This window comes from Aphis gossypii, chromosome X (genome assembly GCF_020184175.1).
Source record: "Aphis gossypii isolate Hap1 chromosome X, ASM2018417v2, whole genome shotgun sequence".
In the NCBI taxonomy this organism is placed as follows: domain Eukaryota; kingdom Metazoa; phylum Arthropoda; class Insecta; order Hemiptera; family Aphididae; genus Aphis; species Aphis gossypii.
The window spans coordinates 21,088,262-21,112,712 of NC_065533.1; the positions used below are offsets into that span (position 1 = coordinate 21,088,262).

Consider the following 24,451-nt stretch of genomic DNA (forward strand, 5'->3'; position numbering starts at 1 on the left):
TACATACATACATACATACTTACATACATACATATATTATAATATATACATGCGTAATACTTACATACAAGTTAATTTCCGAGTGGTTTACAAATGACGAATTGGCTCTGAATAATATTCATTTGATCATTTCTTAATAACGAAATTATAAAAATTAACTTTTTTTACTATGATTAATATATAATATGTAGTTGACTAGGATTGCTATGCTTCCCAGAAAATCGGAACTGTCACCAGTTTTTGACTTGGTGTACCACCGATGTGCCGAAAATAAATTTTGAGACACTATAGATATCCCGGTCTGGGAGAAAAATAAAATTATTTAATTATTTTGATAATTTTCTGAAATAATAATAATTGTAATCGAGAGTTTACGTATTATTAACTATGGTCCGGCTCACGAAAAGCGAGCGTTCAAGGTCAATGGGTGGTGTAATATGGGATAACGTAATGATGTTAAATCTATAGGCTAAATATAAATTAACAATATTGGGAAAATTTGAGTGGAACATAAAAGCGAGTGTGTGCCGTCACTGTACAGTTAACATGTTTTATTTTTATATATATTTTGACCGATAGACGATAGTCGACGCTTGACACGGGTGATAAAGTCTAAATAATAATATAGAGTACAGACAATAATAACGAGTAAATACTATTAAACTAGACTATTATTTTGCGCACTTATATCAATAGTATTCTTTGTTATTGTTTGATCAGCTAACATACTTTAAAAAAAAAGTAGTAAAATTCGAAAATAATATGCCAAATTGGAAAAATAAAGTTGCTAGTGAATAATGGCAATTTTTTGTAGTGTGTCCATAGTCAATACATTTTGAACAACACTGAACTGTAGCTAGCTCGATATATTTCGCAATATCAGCGCACAATGCTAATTGCTAAATGCCAACGTAGAACGTCGATTTTCTTCCGTATTTCTAAAAAAATACAATGGACTGACGAATGAAATTGTCATCAGCTTGATACTTCGAAGTCTAGAATAAATTTTACTGTGCAAGTATACAACAACAAAAATACTTATTCTGAATATTACGTGTATACGTGTATGTTAGCCATCTTTACTACCTATCATCGATTATTATCGTCTACTAAATATGAACGGTATATGATAAAGAAAAGGTGAAAGAAGAATCCAGACCACGTACAAGTAAATAAATATTAAATACTTACCTATTTTTAGATTCTGAGCTGAGCAATGAATGTATTGATTTTATACGGACTCGCCACTCGCGGTAATGATCGCGGTGGCGCGGTCCACGGTCTTTTCACTGCAATTTATTTTGCCGCGATCGTTTAGCCGCCGACCGTTTCTCGCTTGTCCGAAAATTGATAAGCCAAGTTGGATATAGGTTATACGGTGAATGGTGATTAGTGATGCTTAGTTACCAACTTGTGGTGGTGATGCATTGCAAGTCGAGGGATATTTTATACTGGACTCTTGATTTTATAATGTTTTTTTTTTGAGCACACGATGTTGTCGATAAAATTTATCGATTTTTGAAAATGAAAATGGTTTTGGATATAGAATTAAAATTGGGTGTAGTTGTACTTTCGACGAATCAAAATAAAAATTTCCAAAATTTTTATAATTGGGAAAAATAAACCAAAAATTAAGAAAAACGGAAGTTTTTATTAAAATCTATAGATTTTATTTTATTTTTTTGAAGAATATATATTATTCAAAAAAATCGATTTTCCTTATGTACATCGAAAACAAAAAAAACAGTAAATATTTGCAATGTTCACTAAATGTTACGTTTTCTATTTACAATAGAACAATAAAATATTCAAAATATTTCAACCATCTTTAAGGCGTACTTACCTATGTCCTATATATATAGTCATGATCAATTTTCATTTTTTTTTTTTTATAAATATTGATTAAAAGTTATTTGCAGTGTCGAAATTCTTGAAAATTTTATTCAAAGCTCTTCATAAGTTGTTTATTTCTCATTAAAGGTATTGAAAATCTATATATTTTTATTAGCTTTTAAAGTTACAATGATAAAACTATAAAAGTCATAAAAATCGCGAAAATTAGTCAATTATTTTGTAATAATAAATTCGTAAACATTTTTTTTTTGTATCTCTGTTTTAAAAATGTAATACAAGATTTCTCATGTTGAAACACTAGGAACCATATAAAAATAATTATTTTCAATAATATTTCTATAATTTTAAGTTCCAATTTGGACGAAATCACTTATTTAAATTTAAATGATAAATAATAACAATATGTTAATTATTTTGTTATAAGTATTTTAAAAACATTATTAATGGGAATTCGAACTTTTTTGTATTTTATATTATAATTATGAATATAATTTAATATAATATAATTATGCAATATTTTCAAAACATATATACATAAACTTACTAAAATACTAAAAGTAAAATGAATTAATAGCTCTATCAAAAAAACATAAGACACCGTTTCCGTTCAGAATTGTTTTTCTTATTCAATGATGAATGATATATTATAAATATAATAATATATATCATTATATAATGAGCATTTTCAAATATTTAATATTATTCACAGTTATAACTGACTTAAAAATTAAAATATCGTAAAAAAACAACGAGAGAACACAGATTATGTTCTTGCCTAAAAGTTTGATAATAGGTCAATTTACTCCAATATCAAAACTAAAAGCATACTATTGAAACTGGTGAACGAACATTTACTACATCGTATGCGTGTGAGACGGAGACAACACGTCATGCTAGTGCGACGTTCTCTTAAAATAATATTATTATTTTATAATAGACGAGCAATACGTCGATAGGTACTTCGGTCTTCGGAATGTGTTAAAAATAGTTGTTGACAGATCATTAGCGGTTTAGCGTAATTTATTCAACTATCGTGTTGCCGTATCGATAATGCTGTTTTTGATTATTTTTTGTCCCAAACCATATGAAAATGGTTATTGTCAACAATCATTGATTGATTAATAAATTGATGGTATTTTTGATAATAAATACAACTTCCTGTCAAACATTATTTTATTTACGTAATGACTAATTGTATTATTTAAATTTGTAATCGACCGACATAATCACTCAGTCTTCTATAATTCGTGTGCCGAAGTAGTCTCGTTTTTCTTCGTGTATTAAACACGTTCAATGCCGCGGCCTATTCGCCGTGCGTTATCGCGTCACCGTAACGAATTTACGCCCGGTCGACAATATTGTAATGTATTATGTGATTTGTTATATATTATTTCTGTTACACTCTGTACATTATTTTAGAACCTACACATATATTTTCTTATACTTTATAACTAATAATATTATTTAATATATTGTTATACTATTTTAATTAGTAGTTTAATTTTATATTGTCGATGAGTTTCTGCACAGATACATGTATAATATCATTGTAGAAACTATAAATATATTTGCTTATTATGACGTATGAATAATATTTTAATTGAAATCCTCTAGATTTAATTAAATTCTATTTATTATAGACGATAACATTCAGTATAATATATTACGACGATATTAAATTATTAATAATAAAATCACTTCCGTTTCTTCTTTACATTCCGGGAAAAATTGAAATAGCAGATGTATTTTAGACCAAATACAAAACCAAATATACCATTCAATTCGTAATGTAATCATAAATAGCCAGAAGAAAACGTTTATACAATCAAACAATCCCAAAAAAAGTTGAGACATTTAACTTTTAAGTTATTAACTAATTTGTCGACTACGTGTGACGTGTCGACACCGGCCACCGGGGCTATGTTTCTTACGTCGACTACGTGTCGATGCTGATGGCGTTGAACGTGTTTTAATACCAAATCACGGGCAAAGTAAAATTTATTATATCAACATTTTATTTTAATATACATATACATTAAATTGCACTTAATATAACTAAGTCTAAGTGACCAATATAATCTAATATTATCAACATCTAAATTCCCTCATATTCTTCCGTTTGGTATTAATTGATCACTGCTACACCGTATTAAGGATAGATAGACAACGTTTCAATTGTTACTTACCGCCATAGATAAACTTAATAATTGATCATTATGTTCCTGGCTTTTTAAATAGATTTTTATGTAAGGACACGCAATGCGCAATGCATAAGCGTACCTATTTCGGTAAATTGTTCACTAAACTTTTTTCTAGGTCTTTTTTTACCAGGACTTTTTTACCGGGACTTTTTTTCCGGAACTTTTTTTCCGTTTACCGTTATATTTGACCTTAACCTAACATAACCTTGACCATGCAGAGCTTTACTTACCGGTTACCACGTAAGGCGCAACACTATCACTCTGAGTAATATATAATTATAACTTCATATATTTTAGGTACATCGTAAACATTTTATAATATTTGTATACTAAATAATAAATATTGTGTATACATATTTTAACATACCAATTGTGCATTATTGAATGATAATCCATCATAATTCATGAATAGTACCTATAAAATTTCTCTGTAGTCATATTAATATAATATAGCAGCTGTTGTCAAACTGTAGTACGCGGAGAAGCACAAGCCGCAAGGTGGTAGAACTAGTAGTAGTAGAATTAATATTTTAGTTTTTACTCGCGTTTGAAATAGTTATTATAAAATTATTTACTACGTATACATAATAAATTATTATCACGGAAAATTTGTTAATGAATAAGATATAGCAGACCTACTGTAATCATTGGCATTCCACATGCACCGTCGTGCATTATAGAGGTACGTAGATAAATTCATTTAGTTCATATCTTATATTTTAAAAAACTATTAGGTATAGTATTAGGTAATTAATAAATAATAGTTGTATTTTAGTATTTCACTGCCTTATTATTTAAGAAATAAGAAATGTATTTAACTATACTCGTATGTAAAATGTGAATCGTTCTATTTTTTATCATTAATGGTATGCGACTGATTGATGAATGATAATAATTCAATATTGGCGATTTCGCGTTAAGGTCCCCACACACTGCAGCGGTGGCGGTAAAATTCTATTGTCTCGGCGGTGGCGGTAAAATTGTGTCCAGACTCATTTTAACGCTACCGCCACCGCCACCGCCACCGCTACCGCTGCAGTGTGTGGGCACCTTTATGAGCAACGAGGTAACCGTCCGCGGTCGGCGAGATTAGTCGGAGCGGCTGATAACTCTCGCCGGCCGCGGACGATTACCCCGTTGCTCATAAAGCGAAATCGCCAATAGCTAATAGTATAATATTATACGGTACTAGAAATTTTTTTTAAAAACTGCTGATGGCTGATGTATAGTATAACTAGGTACTATGCTCGTATTCTTAGTAAAATGTAGGTATATTTTTAAATATTAATAAAATGTAATAACATGGGTACCTATAGGTATATATTTTATTTTGTCTTTCGCGTCTCTGCACGCTCCTAGTCTGTGCCAGTTTCGTCAAGCCCTATAGCTCGACGGCTCTGATAACCATATCGTTCATATCCAAATACAATATGTATTCAAAACTAACAAATAGCTACTTTAAACATTTATTGGTTTTTAAAATAGTACATCACTGCAGAAAATAGTTAATAATTGTTTATTTACATAGTATTTATTAATTAAAATAATTACACAATGTTTCATAATTTTGCAATACGCATTATATTATAGTATTATTTTAACTATAGTTTTGTTATTAGTACTTAATGTAAATAAATTATATTTTTCAATAACACATTTATTTTTTATTACACGAGTCACAACGTAACTTATAGTTTAGGGTCATACAGAAAAATATTAAACTCAATAAAGTATAATATTTTAAAGTTATATTAAATTTTACGTTATAAATTTGGGTGATCGTTTATAGGAAAATAATGGATATTTATGTCGTTGGGCTGGGCATTTTTTTAATCCTAGTGGTTTTCCCTTGAAACAGTTAAAGCAAGAACATTTTTTCGCGGACTTTTGTGGTTTTAATTTGTCTTCATTATTTGTAGACATTCCTTTGTAGATTATAATCCAAAAAATAAATATAAATCCAAATGCCGCCAACATGCCTATTAAAAAAGCCCACATGGACGTCATCTTGAAATCATATAAATTTTGTAACGTCATAACTGGTTTATTCTGTAATATAAACCAAAGTAGTTAGATTTTAAATATTATAATACAATATTACATATTATTTACTTATACATAATATATTTATCATGTTTTATGCGATTTTTGTGATGATTAAAGCAAAGTAAAAACAATGTGAACATTTTACATGATTATAAATATGAAAAAAAAAATAGGGATGGTATTTGTAATTTGTATGTATTTATACAACAGTTTTCCCAGATATTCAGTAGATATACGGTCGAAAAAAATAATTATAATATACTACATCAATAATATTTACCTCCTCTCTCGCCGATATTTTACATCTTAGTGTTTTTTACATCATACAATAAATGTATGCCACATTTTATTGAAATATCTTCACTATTACTTAGACCAGTGGTTCTTAACCTTCTGTAGATCACGGACCCCTGATGAACAATTTTTAGATACCGCGGACTCCCTTACCAATTTTTTTCGAATACCTTTTTTTTTACATCTCATGTTAACATAACCAAAATTATAATAAATATTTTATATTAAAATTACATAAGTAGACATAACTAAACACAAACATTTATAATTATATCTTGTCACGACGTATTAAGGCTGCTGTGGACCCCGGACATGAGTATCGCGGACCCCCGGGAACCACGGACCACAGGTAACCTGTGGAAGAACCGCTGACTTAGACCTTTATCGATCGGGTATGTAATAGTAAAATTGGTATAGGTATCAATTTTTATTTATTCGAATTGTTATTTTTACCCTCTATAATTTTATGGCTTTGGTATTATTGAGACAATGAGTTAATAAGCATTATAGTTTAACTATAACTATAATCGTTAACTAAGTGACTTACTAGCTGATCATAGTCCCATGATATATTATATTGGTGATTTGGATTATAATATTTATTTTCATTATTTAAGCCCAATATTGGAGTTGCTAGTGTATTTGAAAAGTTCCACAAGATTAATAACGTACCATAGTACATGGTTTATTTTATGATGTATAGTTGAATAGAAAAAAATTATAAACAGAATAACTATATAAGAAAAAACTAAGATTATATATTACATAAATACATTGATTTTATTGTAGTAGGTACTAGGATACCATTTTATATAATATAAATACGCCTAGTTACAGCGTGATTATTTTATCGAAAATACTAATTATTATTTATTACTGTAAAAGTTTTAAATACTTGCTTTATATATTTTAAATGGTTTATCTTTATATTATACTCCAATATTAGTTTTTGATTTTTAAACAGCAAATAATATTATTTTTAAAAATATTATAAATTAATAAAACTAATATTTTTATAAATTCTTATTTTTCCTTATTCTCTTGTTGATGGCGAGATATAATTGTATGTAGCCTATAGATAATAATAGCATAGCCGCATAGGTATTTCGTAAAAAAAAATTTCAATATAGCAATATAATTTTACATATGCCTATATCTACCTATCTCATAAAAAACAAATATATAATTCTACTTGTCTTCACTCGAGTTAAAATTATTTTTCCATTTAAATTAAATTATATAAATATATAATACAGACACAAATACACAACTATAACAATTACAATAATTGATTTTTATGATTTTAAACTTCATATTCTTGATATAAACACTAAACACTATAATATAATGATTCAAACTAATGCTCAAAACCCGACATAATATTATGTAGATCTAATTTCGTTACGTATGGTATTTATCTATACGTGCATATTATAGTATTAGTCATTAGATATTATAATCGTTCTCTAAAATAGTTTGATAACTATGTGATATACTGACTGCTTGAGAATGATGGATTGAAAATGCAGCTTAAAGTATTTATGTTTTAGGTTTCAAATTAGATTGTAATATTTTGGTTTTATTTCAACCCTATGCTACAAAACAAGGTATAGTAATTAGAAAAACAATACCAACCAAAGTATAATTTCGGTACATTAAGTTTTTATGTCGATCTTATATAATGGTAAAATCAATACATAATTCATCGCTCTGTTTAGAATCTAAAATGTACAAAAAAGTAATACATCTAATTCAATAACATATGATTAGGTTATAGAATTTTTTTTTTTTTTTTTAACAATAATAAATACAAGTCTATAATTTCATGTTGTCGTTCTACTTTTCGTTTTATCGTTTTAGTATCTCTCTCATTCTTTTCGATAGACCTTAAAACTTCAAGGTAGTGATTAATTCGATCGTCCTAGAAGATAACATTATACTCTTATTATATTATAATATAATGTACTATAAAACACATATCAAATATTGTTATGGTTTTTTTAATGTGAATTGGCTGATCTTTGTAAATTATTATTTTTATGTTTTGAGCCACAATTGATTATAGTATGTGTAAATTGTGTATATGCATGAAATATTAATACATATCTACTATTAATATAATATAATATTCTAAAAATTTAAATATTTGTTTCCTATTGGTCAAAACAATATCCTCTTTTTGTTTTTAATTAGGTACCAATCTAGGTTTAATATTACTCGTTTTTTAAAATTCCATATAACAAGTACTTACTTCAGTTTCATCGGATATTGTCTCGTACAGTTCGTTTTCACTATCATCGTCGCCTTTATCATTTTTATTATTATTGTGACTCTCTACCATTTCAGCTATCTAAATTGTGAAATAGATTTTTAAATAAATCACATAATAATAATTTTTACTTTTATGCTCATGTGTTACGTCTTACGTTACTTTACTAGACTATATAAAAAGTATATAAAATATAGAATAGATATATCTGAGTATATTAAATATTATTAACATAATATTTATAATGTGTAGGTATATGAAAATATGGGAGAAACACGATTGCGGACGATCACTGTACAACAAAAAGTATTTGTTTACACCCAAAAAATGAGTCAACTCGAAATTTAGTGAAACGTTGCCAAGTTGTGCGATGCAGCTAATGAGCCCAACTACAATACGGTTTAAGATATATACGTAATTATAATAATAAAGTAATAATAGTAATATAGTAATAATAACAACAATATAAATACAAATTAAAATACTATAAGTGCTTGCTGTACACATTCTTAAAAGTCTACGATATATTATTAATAAAATTATTACAAAATCAAAAAAAGCAAAAAACAAGCGCCAATATAAACATTTAAATTTGTATTTTTTCTCTCTGTAATTGTTACTATAATTATTTTTAAATATTGTAATACGATTTTGCGGTCATTATATCTCTGAATAGTTCATTAAATTTAATCTAAATCTATTAAGCCACAGATTTTTTTTTGATTTTTGTTTATTGATGAAATTATTGTCTCAGTGTCTCAAATTATTGTCTCTCGGCTTGAGTTTTTTTTTAAACCGATATAACTAAATCAATCGGAGGATGAGTATTATGAAACTGCCAACTGGCTTATGTATGTCCGGTGAAAACTTTCTGCTTCATTAGTATAGTTCTTAAATACAAATTAACATTATAATTATAACTTTATAATTAAATATTAATATACCTACACCTTAGCAGCTATTACTGCAGCGTTTAACAGAAATACCTAACTTGTAACTGAATAATACATTTAATACGCTCAGAATTCCCATATTCTCACATTAGCGAAGTATTTATTTATAAATTTGGCAACATTATGTGTCCGCAATCATGTAATTTTCGGGAAGTCCATTGATAAACTATAATCGTTCACAATCATGTTATTATAAAAAGGTCGTCTTTACCGTTCGCAGTCATGTATCACCGAAAAATATAAATGTATAATAAAATTAATGTTGCAGATGAATGATATTTACCTTTTGAGTAATAGGTGTTAGTCTTAGTAATTTATTCTTAAAATGTTTAATTTCCGCGTCCAACAATGGTAAACCTAAATTAAGTTCAAATTTTTCCAAATTATATTTTTTTTTCAAATACTGTAGACGAACAACACCTAAACATGAATTTAGAAATAAATAACAAATTATGCAAATCATTCGCGATATTTATAGTATTTCAATGGATTTATTAGAATTATAAGCTGTAATTAAAAATCAAGGGATTTCACGCATTTCATACATTTTTTTGTTGATATTATTGTCTGCTGATATAATAAAAAAAATAATATTGATTTTATATAGGTACAAGTATTTTTAATGTTAGTAATTATGAATAATAAACATAATATACCTATTTAATTACATTAATGTCTTAATTATAATATAAGAAAAATGTATTGTAATTGTTAGTATTTTGTATTATCTATTTTAAGCTTTGAAATCATGGATCTCCACATAAATATGTTTAGAATGGCCTACTATCTTTTTGAAGAAAAAAAAATACTGAAATCAAAAATTTTAAAAAGATATATACCTAAGCATAATTTTAATTTTTTTGAGACATTTGAAGTTTAAAAATTGATTGAAATTATAATAAAATAATGAACAGCAGTGTTTATTATTTTATTATAATTCTAAAATATTTATTATTTCAAATTTATAAAAATTATTATAATACGTTATAGCTAAATAGTACTTAATTATTATGTATAGGTATGTAAGTATGTTGGTTTATTCTACAGTTTTTTCATAACATGAAATATTCTTAGTGATATAAATTGATAGACTGTCTCTACCCGGAATTATTTTTCGTATAAAATAATGTATCATTGAATTCAAATTCAACACATCCAATAATAGTGAACCACTCGACACCAAATAACTGTACAGCAAGGCGATATCCATTTGCTCACTTTTTTGTCAACTATTACTGTTTAATTTTTGTTTTCTAGAAAAAATGGACCAAACTTTACGCATAATATCTAGTAGATATAGCTACCTATATGGATATATTTGATAGCTAACTATTAAATCCCGCATAAATTCATATTTCGGTAGTAATATTATAATTATCATTAAAACTTATTAGTTTTTATTGGTAACTCGTGTATGTGTGACTAATATTTTGTCAATAAAAAAAAAGTTATACACAATTTTTAGGATGCTTTGTTATACTCGTTAACGCGGTGCTATTCATTTCATTATACTCGAAGCTTAATTTCATAAAAATATTATTTTAAAATTATAATATGTACAATATACCTATTATATTTAAGTAGTTTACAAAATCATAATTTTATTTGTTGTTGGTAAATGGAATATTATAATAGAAATTTAAATTTACAATCTTGATACAGTTTATTCAGTTCATTAATTTGTTTCAGTTTTCCAAAATTAAAATTGTACGTTTTGTTGTCAAGACATTTATCACACATATTTCAGTTCAAATAATATTTAACTTGTTCAAAAATTATATAAAACTAGAGCGCTATCTATTGGTAAGTTATATGTTATCTGTTGGTATATAAATAATATACTTTTTGATCACAAACATATTCGAATTGTAATAATATTCCGAGATATCGCTAGTGATTTCAAAACTAAAATCAGTAGTACCCAATGTACTTATCGTTTCTACGTACCAATTGGATGTAAAAAAGAAGTCATTTACGCATAGACCATAGACTAGCGCTGTAAATGCAGTAAAAAGCTTATAAAGTTAAACAATTTAATATAAACAATTTAAAAGAGAGAGGTAATATATCATTTAAGAATCAAATATTATAAACGTAGATACCTAGTATTGCATTATATCATTCTATTTTGTTTTTACGTATTAACCCATGGTACTCGTTAATTATTAATTAAAAAAAATGTTGAGAATTTTTAGAATTTTCTGTCACCAATTACAGCCCAATTATCGAACCGAAATAAATATTACGTGCATACTTAGGTGATGTTTAAGTTGTTCGTTCTTAACCGATATTTCGATTTGTTCCTTCAATAGTTTTTTGTTCATTATCCTGACATTATGCATGTCCGCTTCGAATACCGTATCCCGTATATGTTTCGAAGTCACGAAACTTTCGTGTAACATCTGCTGCTCGCTGATGGCATCAATTATTTTGAATTGAATATCGTTCAGGTATATCGAAGTCGTCATAATTTTTTTTTTTATGAATTTCTCATATTTTTCGGCTGGTATGCGTTTGGTTAATTTGTTAACGCCGGCCACCAAGACGTTTGTCCTAAATGTATGATATTAACATATTTAGACAATACTATAAATACAACGTATTTAATACATGTATTATGTATTACACTCAAAACTTAGCAATAGGATCAAATTCAGTCCCATTGTAACTGTCTCTTTGACCTTTCAGGATTTGTTATTTTAATATAGTAGGTATATAGATTGCGTCAGTGTGTCACCGCTCGTCAATCATCATTTATAATAATACAAATACTTACCGTTACTTATTATTTATTAATAACTAATAAGTATAATAAATATATGAATAGGACATATATGTTGTATGTAAATATATGATACATAGTAGATAATTACTTTATTTAGGTTTGAATTAGTTAAAATAAAATAAGAGTATGATATAACAAGTATTAGGCATATACTCACCTATAGGTTTCTATGTATTGAAGTTGTCTATTAATTTCGAGCTCGATGTTTTCAGTTTCGATTTCGATTTGATCGAGGTTCTTAATCATTTCAGCGTTTATTTTATCAAAATATTCGTCCAAAGTTATGATGGCTTTTTCTACCTCGGCAATCACTTGGTGTATTGATATTCTGTTAAGAAACCGTAAAATGCATGTACAAAATACGATTCATGAATCTTCAAACAAATTAACTAACAAGCTAAATCATAATAATATTGTCATTTTATCGAACTATGATTAAGTGATTGATTTTGCATACATATTATTTTTAATGCTAATTCATATATTCTGTGATCCAAAGTCTTAAATGTATTCAGTTATAACTAAATTAATGATGACTATTCCTAGGTTATGACAATACAATTTTATTTAGAAAAAGTTTGTAACGATTTAAAAGTCAAAGATCTAACCAACTTAAATCATTTTTCGAAATGAACAACAACGGACTTTAAATTATCCTCGTTATTTATTATTGTTTTGCATGAGGATGAAGATTGTTTGCAACCCGATAAAATAATTAACACGTTTAATAATATTAATGTATCTAGATACTTTTTTTAAGCACCTTGTCTAACTCTGGTTTTGAATTATAAAAAATTCTCATAATTTGCCCAAAAATTAAAAAAAAAATAGAAAAAACCTGCAAAGTGCACACATGCATTCTTTATGCTTTTATAATAATTTCGTATATTGCAAGGTAAGTCAAATAAAGTGAATAAAAAATATCTTAATTCAAAATAAATGTACCTACTACCTAACAAATTAAACATACTTATTCACTTTAATTGCATTATTAACGACACTATACATGCTGCCAAGAACCGATTTATTTGATTTTGATAGAATAACAGACTGGCGAAGTTTTTCTCTTGATATTTTTGGAACTTTAGAAACGACTCGAGGAAAATTATTTTCCTCGGCATTGAAAACATAAGGCATCCACGATACATCAATTGTGTCTACATACCAAAAAATTAATAATATAACATTGTGATATACAATATAATATTGTATAGATTCCGAAAAATGAATTAAATCAATATTTTACTTGTAGTAACAAGGTCGGGTTGTACTTTTATCGCATTCAATTCTATCACTTCGCATTCGCATCTAATTAGTAAAACATGTTTTATCAAAAAATCCAGTTTAGCTTGTATCTGCTCTGATGAACATTCTAAGAAAAAAGTATACAAACTAACTTTAGGTTGAAAGTGAGATCATACGTTTACATTTTGGGTTTTTTTTATATAATATGTATATATATAAAAATAAATTTTTAAAAGGAATAATATAATAAAATATGAGATTGGAATGAAAAGACATAGGTAGTTGTTTGGCGTGATATAAAGTTATTGAATATTTTATTGTACGTGTTTGTTGTTTCTTTTATTTGAATAATCTTACAATGAATATCATATAATATACGTTGTTTTATCGTATAAACTAAGTTTACCTATCTCGTTTTTTTACTAGAAAATCAAATAAAAATATTATAGATTAGATATGATTTATAATTAAAAATTTGGTAAACCTATTTTTTATAAACTTATGTGGCTTATTTAGATACAAGGAGTTATAATTATTACTACATAATTCATTTAAACAGCAATATTACAATTACTACAGTATTTAATAAATTATATTTTTAAATTATTATAAATATTTAAAAATCAATACTTTTATACCTATTGGCTATTACCTATATAAAACAATGTTCAAGGTTAATAAATACCTAACAACTGTAGGTAGAATAAAAAAGAGTAGAAATAAATCTAAATAACTATCGCCCATTATTCTCCAATTATTCCAAAAATATGTATTAACTAAACATTTAATATTTATATTTTTATCTAGAAATATATAATTATTTTAAATTAAAATTGCACAACAATTGAATATTGCAATAAGTTGATTTCAAATAATTCACAAAAGATTAAATACCATATTTTATCAAAATATTATAATTTCTAAATTATCTTTTGTTACGTACTAAAATCCCTATGGTATTATCTAATTGAAACTACTTAACTTAGTATATGATGAACAATTTTTATAAAAGTACCTTACGAATATACGCAAAACACCAAACCATTTTGTATGTATACAATCAGTAGTCTAAGGTTTAAAATAATATTTTGTCTCAAAAGTGATTTTTGGCAACTGTAAAAGTATTATGTTTTTATTTTACCTTTTAAGGGTATCTCTAAGAATGGTTCCTGTTCATCATCGGTGAAGTACCAAGTAGTACCGGGATCACTTAAAGTCGACATTATATTGCAAATAATATTTTGCAAATTTTTATATTATGAAAACTCTAGTGAAATACATAACTTCGTAATGAGTTAGAAATTAAGTTTTTTTACAAAATTATTTTGTCTTACAGTTTACTAGGCAACACGATATTTATTAAATGTAAGTACATACAGACCGGATACGGTATTCAGTTTTTGAGAAAATTTTTTCGGTATTTGCAAATAATATTTCGACGACACTCTATGAAGTTAATTATCGAATGATCGTTTATAACAGTTACAATAATAAAATGAGCATTTTGTTTAAACAACAAATATGTTGGAAATTATCACTCTTTTTTTTTGTTGGCCAAAAGATATGAGCTAAATTAATATTTTAGAGTCATTTAAAATATATATATATATTTATATATTTGTACATTTTTGTAAGACACTAATTTATAAATAAATATAGGTTTACAAGTAAAGAGCGTAATTTTTCTTTAATATTTTTCTTGTATTGTAGACATAACGTTCAAGTAGATTGAAAGTGACCTTATAATATTTTCTTTTTAGTGTAAATATTATTACAATTATAGGTGCTTTTACACTTATATTAATTCTCGTGTGTATATTATAAAAAAACCACGCGTAGAATGCAAATAAAATAGGTCAATAAACGGTTAATTGTTGACTGAATATACATTTACTCACAAATGTACAATACATTTTAAGGCTTGCGTACATCATATTATAAGAGTATTTCGTACTCTGAGTGAATTCTAACACCAGAATTGAGAATAAAAACGGTACTATCACTTAAGTCTGTGGTTATAGAGCATTTGGTGATTAAGTCATAATATTTTAATTGTTTTTCAGTGGTTATTGGAATTTAATATTTAATATTGATATAATATAACTATAATGATAAACAAATTAATATAAGCTACTGGTATAGGTACTATTAAAAGATATATCTAACTATTTTAACTTTTAAAGACTAAAAGTAAGTTCTGTACCCGTTTAGTAATATTCAAGACGGCGTGTTAGATAGGCAATTTAGAGGCAACATTACATATTTGTTTTGCTTTAAATTTTCAATAAATAATAATACCTTTTTAGGCGTACATCGATTACTTACAAAAATGTTTGAATTATTTTTTGAAATGTTTATATTTAAACTTAAAAAATTATGATAAACTAGGTGTATCTCATATCTATACTATCAAAAAAATACAGTCATCGAAATCAACATAAACAAATATCCGGCAAAATTGATAGCAGGCGGAATCAATAAATAAAAAAGCTTGGCGAAATTGATAGCTGGCGGAATCGATAAAACTCCACCTTTTTAGCTTGTGCAATATCTAAAGACAATAAAAAGGTTATGTTATTTACTATATACTAAAATGTATTTTATAATACTATTAATTGTTATTTTGATTGCTGAAAATATAAGATTGTGTATAATTTACTTCAGCATAATATATTAATTTTTTGGAGTGGTTAGTATTTCGTCTAATTCCTTTGTTATTTTCGGTATGTTTTATACAGTTTTATACAGTTTTATAAAGCATACTTGAAATCACCATAACAATAAATGCAAGCCTGAAATATTAGGCATATTTTGAATACATTTCAATGTATATAGTGTTTGTTAATTGTTTCAGTCAACCAATTTTTTTTTTTTTAATATAATTCTAAAATCAAGAAAAAAAGATTTTTTTATATTGTATTTTTCTCAATTTCTCATTTCGGCCAATAATTTTATATTGTATGAATTTTGGGTGATATAACCATACATATAGTAGTATTATTGTGGCGGTCGAGTGTTAAGACACGTACTTCTGTTGAGCAGTATTGCGGCATTATGTTAATTTGTTTTGATCGAATGCATAATGGTACAAGTCTAAGTGGTTGGAGCGAAATCCTATTTCGCCGACGTTCGCTCGTCCACGGGTTTTCGATGCATTTTTTTATGTTTAAAAGAAATGCGCAAAAAAAGAGGTATAACGGAATTCACGAGTTTCTCGGACAAAGTTTCCGGTCGGATGTGCTTCTTACGAATCTTACGTTATCATAACAGAATGTATTTGTGTGCTTGCGACAAGATGATAACCTTTGTTGCACAAATACACGGAGTAGTAGGTACGAACATGTTGCATGTTAGTTTTTTTTTATTTAATCGAATAATGTCAAAAAATATAATAATATTGTTGTCTTATGAATTACTTCAAAATTGTGACCTATAATCTTAGATGCGTAAATCTTACACACACACACACACACACACACACACACACACACACACACACACACACACACACACACACACACACACACACACACACACACACACACACACATTTTAATATTTATACATTTATACTAATATTTACTAATATGTGTTTAAAAGCCGATGTTGCTTTAATATTTTTTATAATTTATTGCAATTTTTGCCATACTAGTATAGTTAATGAATGCAATAATAAATTATTGATTATTAATATATTCGTAAAAACAGTGACAATGTAAAATTGTGAAATAAGTATTAAATAAATACTTTGTTGAAAACGTAATAGTTTTGATGATCAAAATAAAATATAATGTATTAAAAAATATAGACAATAAAATTATACTTTGTTGATTGTTCTAAATAAAAACAAGATGATTCTAATTATTAGGACCATCTTATTTTTATTTGAAGATTCATATAATGCTATAAATATAAGCTTGAAGTCGAGATGAACTACAGTTACATACAAAAGTAGGACGTAGGTGTATATAAAGCACTTAATGCAATTTAAAATTGTCAATAATACTTCAATAGCACTGATTTTAAATCAGTAATTGACCTACTAATAAGTATACTTATATAACAGGTTTTCTAATAGTGATCTTCATAGGCCAAGTACCTTTATACTTATTGTTTGATAATTACGTATATATTATATTATATTGGAATAGATTGCGTCCATAGAAAAGGGTCACAGACATATAATACTGTGTAAATTGGAGCCTTGAAATATAAGAGAATTATGCACCGGGAAATTTTTAAAAAATATGCATAGTGTACATAAAATAGATGGAAAAAAGTAGAATAATGATGGACAAATTTACATTTATACACATTTTTACCAATTACCTAATTAATAGTCACATTTAAATGTATAATCATATCGTATGTTTAAACTACGTCCGTTAATTTGTAATAAATAAATATATAATTTATTTTAAAATTAAATATTAACAATAAATGCTGTTTTTGAACAGTAACCAAGCTTTAAAGCTTTAATGCATTTATATATACAATTTTTATATAATAATTGTATAAACTATAAATCAAATATTTATTCAATAAAAATAAAGAAATAATTAAAAATTCGATTTGCACCATTTATATATATTGTATACAATATGGAATTAGAGTGGTTTAGGTGTATGCATATTGTGTTTTATTAGTCATTCTTTATTTCAGAAATACATTAGTGTGTTTTAAATTGCAATTGATTAGAAGAAAAAAATTTCATACGTTTGTAGATATATGTATAATGACATAATTGTAGTTTAATAGTGGCTCCAACACTCCCTAACACACCCGTTAATGCGCCAGTGATGAATAATATAAAACAATTCAGTTGAATATTTATTAACAAAATTTATTTTAAAATTATTAATTATTATACACAATAAATTTATTTAAATATTTAAATAATAATAGGTATATTAGTGATGCACAACGATGTCTCATTTCAATATTTCCTATATATTACTATACTTATTTTATATCGAAAATTTGATCGATATCGGTATGTAATTTTAATTCAATTTCAATTTTTGTTTATACTAGAAAACTTTTTTAAACTTTCAATTATCAAATTTCGTTCATCGATAATGCCATAAAATATCAAACCTCACAAATAATGAAATCTGAAAAGTCAGATTCAACAAAGAAAAGTATGAAAAGTTGAAATAAAAAAAAATGAAATCGTCGTATAAAATAGTGAAATGAAACAAATAAATAAAGAAGAAAAAATGAACGTGTCGCGGGACACACGCGCGTTTGGAACGAAGTCCCTTTCGTAATAAGTAGGTTTGGCATAATTAATCATTAATGTGCCAGTATCTCATTCTAAGGGCTCTAGATGTTTTTTTTTTTGGTACTGCGCAATTGATTTTTTGATTCCTTTTCAGCACTAAAATTATCAATTGAAATAATAACATTAAATTATAATATTTATCATGAAAAATTAATTTATATTGTATTCCAGTAATTATTGAAAAGAAATGTACGTAACAAAAAAATGTTAAATACGTTTTGTTGACCTGTATCAGTTTCAAATCATCGTCATTCGCATCACTCTCCATAGTTTTTTTTATACTAAAATAACAAATATTAATAATAATTTTTTATTAGACTACACTTTTTTTCCGATGGTTAAATAATAATTATATATTTATACTACAATTTTATTATTATTAACGTAACTTGGTAACTGTTACTAATATAAATATAATTCATGATCTTTTGAAATATATATTTCGGGAAATTGTAAAAGTAATTAATATCTAATCTCTTTTGTATATTAGTCTACGATCTCTTCCAACTCTAAAAATTGACAACTATCGATGTTTATCGTACGGTTAGGTTACGTTTTCGTTATGTGTTACATTTTTTTTCGGCTAGGTCCCCTCACCAGCCCGTGATAAAGAACTTCGTTCCAATAAATAAAAATGAAATCGGTACACAAAAAAGCGTGCACGATGAAATAAGATAAAAAAAAGAGATGAATTAGAAATGACAGAGAAAGGACAACATAGGTTTGTAGAAATGGATGATTATCATACATTTTTAGCATTTATATCTAAAAAATACAATACAAAGTTTTCTATAAGTTTTCCTTAAAATAACTATAAAAAAAATTCGATCGTCAATCATCATTATAGAAAAAAAAAATGTTATGAGAGTCTGAATTTTAAATGTTTACGAAATCACATACGATAACGATTTTAAATATTTGTTATTATTCAAAAAGTAAAAACATAAAGTAATCATAGTATATTATAATTTATTTTCCAATATTTTATAAAAATAAATGTCAATAAAATTTTTTTTGCTAAATTAGAATACTTGAAAATTTAATAAAAAGTTCTTCATTAGTTAGTTTTGTAGTGATTAAAAAATTTAAAAAATGTATTGGTACAAATTTTTTTTACTAGCGTTCAAAGTTCAAATATTGAGAACATTTATAAAAATCGTAAATACATTCAAATTATTTTGAGTACGCAATTCATAAAAAAAATTGTATAAAAGTAGCTAAGAATTGAAAATTCAATACAGGGTTTTCCATAAGTTTTGCTTATAAATTAAAAACATTTTATCTTAAGTTTAAATTATTACGAAATCAAATATTCACGCGGAAAATAATGATTTACCATATCGAATAATTTTAGATTTTTGTTATATCTAACTTATAGTTTATTGTCGCTTCTGCTTGAAAGTTGATACTCGGTTCAGCATGCTAACGTAATAAGTAAAACTTATATTTTTTAATTTTTTCCTTGATAATAAGTTCATAGATGAATTATTTGTAATATAAGTTTTATTATGTGTATATAATGTTTATTAGATATTAAATATTTATTCATAGCAGGTGCCCTTCTATTTAATAATTATTTGGATTAGGAAGTACTACATTTGAGCTTTTACTCATTGACGTAACTATAGACCCAAACACCACGTTTTTGTAAAACAATTTCAACATTGATAATTTATTTGTATTTTGTACATTAACAGCAGCTTATTTATCACTACATTTTAAAGTAAATAATTTCCTTATTATTACTATATAAATAAAATAATACTTTACAAGTAGCAAAATACATACTTCCATTATAGGTGTTAAATTTAAAATTAACCCTCATAACTTTTATAATCTTCATCATATTATAAAACTATAATTATTAATATAATGTAGCTTAGCTAAAGTTTAACGAGAATAATATGAATTTTATAGTATTGTTGGTTTATATCGCCATCTATCGGGAGTTTCATTGTAAGACGTCGAAAACCTGTCATGAGTAATCTATAGTATTTATAGACAATAGTGTAGCCTACGTGGAGTGCCTCTTCACAATTGCCGATTTATTTTTCATCATTTATTATATAACTGTTCTACTCTATCCATCATAAATTAAATTAAAAATAAATAGTTGATAAATGAAAATGTTTTGAATAAAAAAAAAAGAATACATTTGTTAGTGAAAAAAACCTATGCAACAATAATAATCTTATCGTTTTCTTGCGTTTTGAGAATCCATTAACACAAATATAATATACAACCATTAACAATATAATAAATATTACTGATTGTATTGTTGAAAAAACACAAGAAAAGTCGATAAGATTTATAAAACATAATTACAATAAAAGTGTTTTCATACTCTTAAGTGTGTACATTAGTACTAATATATAATTTTATGCATGAGTCGTGATGTACAAGTAGGTTTGGGACAATTATATAAATTACCTACACCTAGTTAAGATCTCATATTACCATTATCATTGTATCAATTTACAGTAACCCCTGTGAAGTTTTGTTATTTCTCATAAGAAAAATGGCTAAATTTATAATTTTAATATCTGTGGTATTACTTAGTGTGTACCTAACAGAACAAGCACATTTCTTAAGTAAAAGTTATGTCGACGCAATTAACAAAGTAGCTAAAACATGGAAGGTAAGATTCACATGATTTTCCTATTTTAATATAAAATTATTATTATTTCTTAAATATAATAACGTGTACGTAAATATGTGATAAATATATTTATTTTTTAAAGTATATATTATGTAAATATTATTTTTATACTATTTTTGAAATGTATAATTTAATGGTTTTACGCGTGAGTAAACTATAATCATAAAATAAAAAATAAAAGAACTTAGTCATAACAGTTAGAGTTAATACATATTTTTAAATAAATAAATATAAATCAAATACTATAGCAAAACTACATCATTTAGCATTTAAAAAATGTATTATTTATGTACCTTAGGCTAAACAAAATTTTCCCGAGTATATGACCAAAGAAGAAATCGTCCGATTATTAGGTTCGAAACGTCTCATAGGCGATCATGAAAGTCCAATTAAGGAAAATGATAGCGAATACATGGAAGATAGTGAAATTCCAAAATTCTTTGACGCAAGGATAGAATGGAGTCGCTGCAAAACAATTGGACAAGTCCGTAACCAAGGAAATTGTGGATCCTGTTGGGTAATGAACGAATACCGTTATGCAAAGTTATAGTGGGTACAATAATACCCACTAATAACAGTACTTGATACATTGTTAATGTTGTTGGATTAAATGAATATATTTTAGGCTCATAGTACCACCGGAGCGTTCGCTGACCGTTTGTGCATAGCGACGAATGGAGATTTTAATGAACTCATATCAGCCGAAGAGTTAACTTTTTGCTGTCATAAATGTGGTTTAGGATGTCATGGAGGTAACCCGTTGAGAGCATGGCAATATTTCAAAAGTCACGGTGTTGTTACCGGAGGCAACTACAACACTACCGATGTAAAATAATTAATTAATTTATATTTCTAATGGTCTACAATTAAAAATATTATTTGGTATTATGTATAGGGATGTCAACCGTACAGAGTACCACCTTGTGTAGTAGACGAAGAGGGACATAATTCATGCTCGGGAAAACCATCAGAACGTAATCACAGATGTAGAAAGAGCTGTTACGGTGACAAAACATGCGATTACAAGAGTGGACATTACAAAAGTAAATCTTATAACGAACACGTTCAAACCAAGACCGCAAGGTTGTATAATTTTTTTTTACAAAATTAATTTTATTTCGTATTTATATTTACAGCGAAAGACGCATATTATGTCGAGGACATCGATACAATGCAAAAAGACACGATGGTGTACGGACCAATCGAAGCGTCATTTGATGTTTACGACGACTTTGTGAATTACGGATCCGGTACGTATTAATTTTAATTATTTTAGTACAATTACTTATGAATACAACATGTCAAATAGATAATGTCTATCACGATGTGTAATTTCATATTCACAGCATAATATTTCCATCGTACATTAAAATATGCATATTTTTTTTAATAGGAGTTTACCAAAAGTCCGAGAACGCAACGAAATTGGGAGGACACTCTGTCAAAATGATCGGATGGGGCGAAGAAAATGGCACACCGTATTGGCTGATGGTTAACTCTTGGGGCGAACAATGGGGCGCCAATGGATTGTTTAAAATACGCAGAGGCACAAACGAATGTGGAATTGAAAGTTTGCCTTCAGCAGGCGTGCCTTTAGTATAAGTCGCGTACTATATTATTATTATTATGTTGATATTATGTTATACGTCATTATATTATAATTTACTCACTTATTGTTTATGTATAAAACTATATATAATATACTCGTATTACTATGATGCTTGTCGATTTTATTGATATAATTAGTGATATAAGGCCTGGGTTCTTATGCATTATGCATGTTTTTTCTTAACAGTCCAAAAAGTAGTTAGACAAGCTACAAATTTGAATCTTAAAGTAATGTGTTGGTATGCAAAATTAAATGTTGCATATTTTTGCATATTTAGACCATTTTAAATTTGTATGCGTATTTTAACACTTTTCTAAAATAAAATGCATATTTACAAAAAAAAAAGAAAAAATAGTATTATGTTATTAATACTAATAATTAACGCTACCTAAGTTCTACGTAAATTCCGCAAATTTGGAGGTAAAAAAATCGAAGTATTTGTATCCACGATAATCCACATTGACCAAATAATTTTCCGCGACTTATTAGTTGCCGAAAAATATTAGTGATACCTGCAGGCTAACTGACCGCCTCCACTCTGAATCGTTAATATGTATATTTTATAATAATATCATAGATGATAGGTATAATATAATATGTAATCTTATTAACATATGTTCTTTAATAATATATAATGATTACATCCGTGGATTAGTGAAAATTATGTTGCATAAAGATTGGAGATTTATACGATTATAAACATTTTTTGATTTTTCTTAACTACAATAAAAACAACTTAAAAAACCTTGCATTCAATTTTCCAGTTATTCCAAAAATTTTTATCGACACTTATAGAAAAAATACTCAGATTAATCGATTTTCAACTGTCTATAACTAGCTGAAAAAAGCTAGATTATTTAGAAAATGTTATTGTGTATAGAAATAAAAATAATAATACAATTTTCGAGAAAGTTCAAGTATTTACAGTGATTCGTTTTCTAAGTTACAACAATGTAAAAAAATCTATTTTGTCGAAAACTGGTTTTGCGTAAAAATTGTCGTTACTATTTTGTTGTAATTTCCTGATTTTTTTTTAAAACTGTTGGAACTGCTAATTTGACCTCTATAATGCACCAAGAATATTCAATTTTCCATCGGAAACCACCCCTGAAACTTTTGATTGAAGTATTATTTCGTTAAGTTATGGTGTACACAAACACAAAAAAAAAAAACATTCAATAGATCTATCAATGTATAATCAATACATTCCTCACTCCTTTCAGAATCTTAAATAAGAAGTGTTTCGTGCGTA

General features: G+C 26.7%; 3 protein-coding genes across 3 annotated transcripts; 1 reads left to right on the plus strand and 2 right to left on the minus strand.

Annotated features, from left to right (window-relative positions):
- Positions 1 to 5,647: 5,647 nt before the first annotated feature.
- LOC126552066 (uncharacterized) lies at positions 5,648 to 7,161 on the minus strand. Its single transcript, XM_050206546.1, has 2 exons — positions 6,943 to 7,161; positions 5,648 to 6,104 (listed from the first exon to the last, which is right to left on the minus strand). The coding sequence occupies exons 1-2, from the start codon at positions 7,075 to 7,077 to the stop codon at positions 5,814 to 5,816; spliced, it is 426 nt and encodes a 141-aa protein (XP_050062503.1). The 5' UTR covers positions 7,078 to 7,161; the 3' UTR covers positions 5,648 to 5,813.
- Positions 7,162 to 8,161: 1,000 nt separating this feature from the next.
- Positions 8,162 to 15,107, minus strand: LOC114130414 (uncharacterized). The gene is made up of 8 exons (XM_027995393.2): positions 14,789 to 15,107; positions 13,649 to 13,774; positions 13,373 to 13,559; positions 12,560 to 12,730; positions 11,872 to 12,170; positions 9,901 to 10,037; positions 8,647 to 8,745; positions 8,162 to 8,316 (listed from the first exon to the last, which is right to left on the minus strand). Exons 1-8 carry the CDS (start codon positions 14,868 to 14,870, stop codon positions 8,167 to 8,169), a joined length of 1,251 nt encoding a protein of 416 aa, XP_027851194.2. The 5' UTR covers positions 14,871 to 15,107; the 3' UTR covers positions 8,162 to 8,166.
- A 6,261-nt stretch (positions 15,108 to 21,368) lies between these two features.
- LOC114130415 (cathepsin B-like cysteine proteinase 3) lies at positions 21,369 to 23,308 on the plus strand. Its single transcript, XM_027995394.2, has 6 exons — positions 21,369 to 21,569; positions 21,889 to 22,107; positions 22,216 to 22,416; positions 22,486 to 22,633; positions 22,727 to 22,840; positions 22,984 to 23,308. The coding sequence occupies exons 1-6, from the start codon at positions 21,450 to 21,452 to the stop codon at positions 23,190 to 23,192; spliced, it is 1,011 nt and encodes a 336-aa protein (XP_027851195.2). The 5' UTR covers positions 21,369 to 21,449; the 3' UTR covers positions 23,193 to 23,308.
- The last annotated feature ends 1,143 nt before the right edge of the window (positions 23,309 to 24,451 follow it).

Coding starts and splice junctions, on each gene's coding strand:
- LOC126552066 (XM_050206546.1), bottom strand. CDS start 7,077: ATGTACTATGGTACGTTATTAATCTTGTGGAACTTTTCAAATACACTA. Junction 6,105..6,942: donor CATGGGACTATGATCAGCTA/GTAAGTCACTTA, acceptor TTTATATTACAG/AATAAACCAGTTATGACGTT.
- LOC114130414 (XM_027995393.2), bottom strand. CDS start 14,870: ATGTCGACTTTAAGTGATCCCGGTACTACTTGGTACTTCACCGATGAT. Junction 12,171..12,559: donor CAATACATAGAAACCTATAG/GTGAGTATATGC, acceptor TCATACATTTAG/GACAAACGTCTTGGTGGCCG. Junction 8,317..8,646: donor CAATATCCGATGAAACTGAA/GTAAGTACTTGT, acceptor GTTATCTTCTAG/GACGATCGAATTAATCACTA.
- LOC114130415 (XM_027995394.2), top strand. CDS start 21,450: ATGGCTAAATTTATAATTTTAATATCTGTGGTATTACTTAGTGTGTAC. Junction 21,570..21,888: donor AAGTAGCTAAAACATGGAAG/GTAAGATTCACA, acceptor TATGTACCTTAG/GCTAAACAAAATTTTCCCGA. Junction 22,417..22,485: donor GCAACTACAACACTACCGAT/GTAAAATAATTA, acceptor TATTATGTATAG/GGATGTCAACCGTACAGAGT.